The sequence below is a fragment of the Cucurbita moschata genome, unplaced genomic scaffold, assembly GCF_002738365.1.
Source record: "Cucurbita moschata cultivar Rifu unplaced genomic scaffold, Cmos_1.0 Cmo_Scf00052, whole genome shotgun sequence".
NCBI lineage: Eukaryota > Viridiplantae > Streptophyta > Magnoliopsida > Cucurbitales > Cucurbitaceae > Cucurbita > Cucurbita moschata.
In genome coordinates, this window is record NW_019268568.1 from 395166 (window position 1) to 401609 (window position 6444).

Genomic DNA, 6444 nt, shown 5'->3' on the forward strand with positions numbered 1-6444 from the left:
CCCCCCCCCCCCCCCCCCCCAAATCAAATCTTTTGAGATTACAGTTTTGTTTACAATAGAAGATAATTATAATTATTTGTCTTTTTTTTTTTTAATATCTGATGTGGTGGGTGGAACAAAAGGCTAAGTCATTTTGATATGGGTATCTTTATGTTATTTTTGGATTTCCTGTCCAAAGTTTCTTGTATCGATGCATCACAAATGAAAAAATTTTGGTTCTAAATAGAACATTTTTGTACTATTATTGTCTATCTATTGTATTTACTGAAGTAACCATTAATAGCTCGATGGACAGAGGATGATACTATTGTTGCCACATGTTTCTGATCAATATACAATTCAAAACATGGGTCATAGATATACTGTTAAATGTGTCTCATATTTATATGCAGATGGGCTATGAGCTCTTTAACTCTAAAAGGAAAACCCTCTGAACATGCTTCTAGCGCTCCTGTAAGCTCTAATGCACCTTTAGCTGCTACAAGTTCAGATTCCATCTCAGGTACATTATATTTCGAGAATTTTCTTTGAAATTATGCAGACTTCTTTAATACTCCTCTGCCACGCTAATATCTGTTTTTGGTGATTGGTGACGGATATTTGATAGAGTGGTGGTCTTTTTGTCTCTCTTCTTTTTTGATAATACACAATGGGAGCTTTCGCTTGTTATAAAATAGGCTGACATTATTGGTGTACTCTATTGAATTTTTTCTCTTGATTTCATTTGAATCTCAGTCATAGCCAGAATGTGCTTGACAAGTTTTTTACCGTTCATTGTAGGACTAGGGAAAGAAAATTACCTACTTTTGAGAGTGGATTATGACTTTGTTATTCTCTGCTATTGAGACTCCAGTTATTTCATGATCATGAAGCATAAAAATTCTAATTATTTAATGTGTTTCTAACACTACTTTTAGGACAATGGATCATTACTTTCAACTACTTTTAGATTTCCCTGTGATATTGCATCTTTTTCTATTATTTGTTTGTATGCAACTGAATTCGTTAATTTCCTATATATTTTTATTTGTTACTAAATACAAATGGGATACAAACACATTTCCACTATATCCGAATTCAAAAATATTTCGCATTTTACTCGTGTTTATATTAGTAGCAAATAAAATGTATATTAGACATACTTCAACTGGTTTAGGCATATATAATCAACTAGAAGGTTTGAAGTTCGAATTTCCACCCCATATATGTTGAACTCGTAGTATACAACATAATTTATTCCTGTCTCTGTGATGCTCTTTTTCTTTAAGAAAAGAGGACAAATTGTAATGTGTATATATTGTAATCATCTTACACCTTGAGAAGTGGTAGAAAATACAGTTCAGTAATGACTGCATATGCTAATAGCATTGACATGTATTTCATAGTGTATTTATGAATTTAAAAGGATATTGCATTTCATAGCCAACATGAGCATCTTAGTGGTTAAGGCATCTGTGAGATCCCACATCGGTTAGCGTGTGGAAACTTCTCCCTAGCAGACGCGTTTTAAAAACCTTGAAGGGAAGCTAGAAAGGGAAAACCCATAGAGGACAATATCTGCTGGCAGTGGGCTTGAGTTATTACAAATGGTATCAGAGCCAAACATCGAGCGATGTGCTAGCGAGGAGGTTGAGTCCCGAAGGGGGTGGACACAAGGCGATGTGCCAGCAAGGACGCTGACCCCAAAGGGGGTGGATTGTGAGATCCCACATCGGTTGGGGAGGAGAACGAAACATTCTTTATTACGGTATGGAAACATCTCCCTAGCAGATGCATTTTAAAAACCTTGAGTGGACCGAAAGGGAAAGCCCAAAGAGGACAATATCTGCTAGTGGTGGACTTGGGCTATTACAGTATCTACTTTTTTAACGTTAGATGTTCAAACATTTGCCTTCACATTTGTCTACTAAGAAAGTGGACTTCATTGATATCAAATAGTTAAATGACTTGGAGCCTAGTAAGTTACGATATCAGTTCTTTCCCCATTTATACTTGCATTATCCTTTAGTTGAAGCAGTTATCAATGATTTTATTACCATGTCAAAATTTAGCATATTCATTTGACCATCAACTTTATTATTTTCATGTTTCTTCCAGTTGAAAATGCTCCAACTATGGCACCTGTAAGGGTAAGCTCGAGCTTTGATTTAACTGAAAACCACGCAACTGAATCGCCAACATCTACTGACGGCTGGGGAGAAGTTGAAAATGGAATTCATGATGAAGATGAAACTGAAAAAGATGGGTGGGATGAGTTAGAACCTCTGGAGGAGCCAAAGCCGTCTCCAGCTCTTGCAAACATTCAGGCTGCTCAAAAACGACCTGTATCTCAACCTGCACAAACAAAACCACCAAGTAATGCCAATTCATTTAGCTTTCTAGGTACTGCTCGGTGGCATATAATAACTCATCTCGGTTCTTTCAGGCTCAAGAAGTACAGCCAGGCCAGCTAAAGACGACGACGATCTGTGGGGTTCCATAGCCGCCCCTGCTCCAAGAACTGTCTCGAAACCATTGAACTTAAAAGCAAGTGGAACTGTTGATGATGATGACCCTTGGGCTGCCATTGCTGCTCCCGCACCAATGACTCGAGCCAAGCCATTGTCGGCTGGTAGGGGGAGAGGAAGCAAACCAGCAGCTCCAAAGTTAGGGGCACAACGGATAAATCGGACATCATCGACTGGTATGTGATTGCATATAGTATAAATCAAAAGAATGATTTGAAGATTGAAGTTGCCTGCAGTTTTTACTTTCCATTGTTTAATAGTCATTGCCTCCTTGAGTTGTATCTTAACCTTGATTTCATACATAGTTTGATCTATAATAGAATTCTTTATACTGCATCTTTCTTTCCCTTTTTTTTTTCTTTTGTTCTTGTGCAAGGAATATGATCTTGAATTGGTCTTGATCCCATAGGGAGACATGTTCATGATGTAATGAACTTTATTCTTTTTAGTGGACTGTCGGAAACCTTCTATTTGATATGTACTTTCTATTTTGAACTTATTTAGATCAAATAAACATTGAAAATCAGATTCAAATTGTATCAGATTGACACGGCTCCAATCTTTTGATTTGTGATGTAAATTCAGTCATTTATTTATCATATTATTGATAGATTTCACATTTAAACATCGACGAAATAAAACGTTGGATAGTCGAGCTTCACTTCAACCTTTTTTTCCGTTAAAATACAGCTCTAGTATGAGTTTATATATATTTTACATTTTATTAACTACCATTCGAACGAAGTCATTCTTATCAAAAGATTGTATACCGATTTAATCTTGATCTTAGGTGAGTTGTGAACTCATGTATGTAAAACGCTGATTTAATCTTGATCTTAAGTGAGTTGAGAACTCATGTATGTAAAATGCATACTTTTTGCTTTGCTTGTGTAAAAATTTTTGTACCCGATTGAATAAGTATACTATTTTGGGAATTTGATCAAATAGAGATTCCGGAACATAAGCTTCAAAACTTGAATCATGAAACTTCACCCTTTCACTAGTTCAAAAATCGTGTACGACTAATTTGTATGTGATAGTTATGCAACTCTAAATTTACAGTAGAATGGTCTAAAATTAATGAACGAAAATCTAACTCACTCCAAGTTATGGACCATAAATAAAATACAAGTATTCCAATTTCTATAATTTAATTAAAAAAATGAATAAATAAAATCAAAATCAAAATTATTTAACCAATAAATAAATAAAATAAAATAAAAAATAATTTAACCAATAAATCAATAAATAAAATAAAAATAATTTAACCAATAGGTTGTTGGACGCAGAACGCTTGTTTGAACCTAGACAGCAACCTCTGTGGCTCTCTGCATCGGCAACCAAAATCCTCCGGAGTTCGAAGGAGAAAGAAGAAGATTGCGAACAAAAATGTCGTCTCTTGCCACATTTCAACTACTACTACCCCCATTTCCCTCCTCCTCCTCCTCTTCTTCTACCAAACCAACCTCTTTTCTTTGTCTTCTCCCCCTCCTCACTTCGCCTCTACAGCGCCGCGCCCACCTTAATCGGAATTCGCAACATTTTCATGGAATTCCACTCGAACACAGATCGAAATCTGGGCGGAAGTTCGGATCCTTCCGCTGCTTCTCGGGTAATTTCTTTATTTTGTCCCTTTCTTCATTTTGTGCTCCGATTGCTCCTCTTCAGTAGGTATTGCAGTTTTTAGGGCTTGTTTATTTATATTGATTGCCATTATCTGATGGAGGTTTGTGACGAAGATGCAGAGTTGACTTTGTGAAATTATGTCTGTTGTTCTGAATTGGATTAGTTTGGAACCGGTTTTTATTAAGAGTGTTGATTGAATTGGTTACTTTTTAGGGGGAGGATATTGATGGAGATTAAGGGGAAGAAATTCAGTTCTCGTGCCTTATGAATTGGGTTTTAGAGCTTGTGAGGATAGAGGTTGGGTTGCTAGTTTATCTTTGATGGATTTTGCTCTCCTAACTAAATGGATGTCATGCGTGCAAGAAGTAGGCATGGACTTTATTGGAGTGTGATTCAAATTTGATTTTGTTGATACTTAAGTCTTTGGAACATTGTTTTTTAATATTAATTTCAGCCAAATGATGCTGATATTTGAAAACTTTGTTCGGTAAAAGTGAAATGCAATTGAAATAACCATGTCATTTTGAATCAAAATGGGTTGGCCTAGAAGTCAATTAGGACTATTGTAAATAATAAAGGGTCAATGGGTATGGTTACCAAGTTTTCTTGACAAACTCTACAATCAGTAGAGTTGAATAGATGTGTTGTGAGAATAGTCAATGTGAGATCCCACATCGTTGGAGAGAGAAACAAAGCCTTCTTTATAAGGGTGTGTAAACCTTTCCCTAGCAAACACGTTTTAAAAACCTTGAGGGGAAGCCCGAAAGGGAAAACCCAGAGAGGACAATATCTGTTAGTGGCGGGCTTAGGCTGTTACCAATGGTATCAGAGCCAGACATTGGGTAATGTGCTAGTGCAGGCTAAGCCTCAAGGAGGATGGACACAAGGTGGTGTGCCATCAAGGACGTTGGGCCCCGAAGGGTGGCGGATTGGGGGATCCCACATTGATTGGAGAAGGGAACGAGTGCCAGCAGGACGTTGGGTCTCAAAAGAGGGTGGATTGTGAGATCTCATATCGGTTGAAGAGGGGAACGAAACATTCTTTATAAGGGTGTGGAAACCTCTCCGTAGCAAATGCGTTTTAAAAACCTTGAGGGGAAGCCCGAAAGGGAAACCCCAGAGAGGACAATATCTTCTAGCGATGGGCTTAGGCTATTATAAATTGCATCAGAGCCAGACACTGGGCAATGTGCTAGTGCGGAGGCTGAGTCTCAAAGGGGGATGGAAACAAGGCGGTGTGCCAGCAAGGACGTTGGGCCCCGAAGGGGGATGGACACAATGCGGTGTGCCAGCAAGAGCGTTGGGCCTCGAAGGGGGTGGATTGGAGGGTCCCACATTGATTAGAGAAAGGAACGAGTGCCAGCGAGGACACTGCGCCTCGAAAAGGGGTGGATTGTGAGATCTCACATCGGTTGGAGAGGGGAACATCCATTTTTTCTGTTCCTACATTCTTTTTTCGTTTTTTTTTTTTCCTAGCGATGGACTTGGGCTGTTTCAGTCAAAATGCAATAAGTTGCATTGGCTACCTCTGATATCTCTGATATGACCTTTTGTTCCTACATTTTTTTTTTGGTAATGCCCTTTTTATATTCTTTTATTTGCTCTAGAATGGGTTTTCCATCTTCTTAAAAAGATCATCCATTGGCATCGTACAAATTTCATGAGGATTTTTAGACGTTCGAATGCTATTCATCTTTGAAAACATGAAAACATAATGCTGTTTTTTGTGTGGCAGCATTATCTCCCGAGCTGAAAACAACAATCGACAAAGTCGTTACATCGGAGAAAGTCGTTCTGTTTATGAAGGGATCAAAAGACTTCCCACAATGTGGATTCTCTCATACGGTAGTACAAATATTGAAGTCCTTAAATGTGCCCTTCGAGACTATAAACATTCTAGAGAACGAACTATTAAGACAAGGACTGAAGGAGTATTCAAGCTGGCCAACCTTTCCTCAGCTGTATATCGATGGAGAGTTCTTTGGTGGTTGTGACATAACAGTTGGTAAGTTTCTGAACATATCCAAGGCTGGATACATTGATATTATCAACACTGAGTATTGAAAACCCTTATTTGAAAAATGAAATATTTAGTTTATTAGTTAAAAAGAGTTCCCATTTCTTGGTTACAGAAGCATACAAAAGTGGAGAATTGCTAGAAGTGTTGGAGAAGGCCATGTGTTCTTGAAGGCCGTTGAAAGGTAAGGTTTGGCAATGCTTCTTGACTTATTTTTTAGTGATGGAAATATGTATATCAATATGACATTTATGTTACTCAAGGCTTTATGACAAAAGTTAAGGTTTGTTTTAA

General features: G+C 37.7%; 2 protein-coding genes across 4 annotated transcripts in view; both read left to right on the forward strand.

Annotated features, from left to right (window-relative positions):
- Positions 1-2982, forward strand: part of LOC111436120 (N-terminal kinase-like protein) — a 27957-nt gene extending 24975 nt beyond the window's left edge. For all 3 annotated transcript variants that reach the window (XM_023073803.1, XM_023073804.1, XM_023073802.1), the window contains exons 20-22: positions 393-502; positions 2098-2355; positions 2426-2982. In XM_023073803.1, coding sequence (XP_022929571.1) covers positions 393-502; positions 2098-2355; positions 2426-2691 — 634 coding nt within the window. In that variant the 3' untranslated portion in view covers positions 2692-2982. The remainder of the gene's footprint in view (positions 1-392; positions 503-2097; positions 2356-2425) is intronic.
- An 806-nt stretch (positions 2983-3788) lies between these two features.
- Positions 3789-6444, forward strand: LOC111436177 (monothiol glutaredoxin-S7, chloroplastic). Its single transcript, XM_023073896.1, has 3 exons — positions 3789-4119; positions 5869-6138; positions 6266-6444. The coding sequence occupies exons 1-3, from the start codon at positions 3897-3899 to the stop codon at positions 6319-6321; spliced, it is 549 nt and encodes a 182-aa protein (XP_022929664.1). The 5' UTR covers positions 3789-3896; the 3' UTR covers positions 6322-6444.

Excerpts from the sequence above, each read along its gene's own strand:
- LOC111436177 (XM_023073896.1), top strand. The coding sequence starts at position 3,897 with ATGTCGTCTCTTGCCACATTTCAACTACTACTACCCCCATTTCCCTCC. Across the intron at positions 4,120-5,868 it reads ATCCTTCCGCTGCTTCTCGG|CATTATCTCCCGAGCTGAAA; the intron begins GTAATTTCTTTA and ends TTTGTGTGGCAG. Across the intron at positions 6,139-6,265 it reads TGGTTGTGACATAACAGTTG|AAGCATACAAAAGTGGAGAA; the intron begins GTAAGTTTCTGA and ends TCTTGGTTACAG.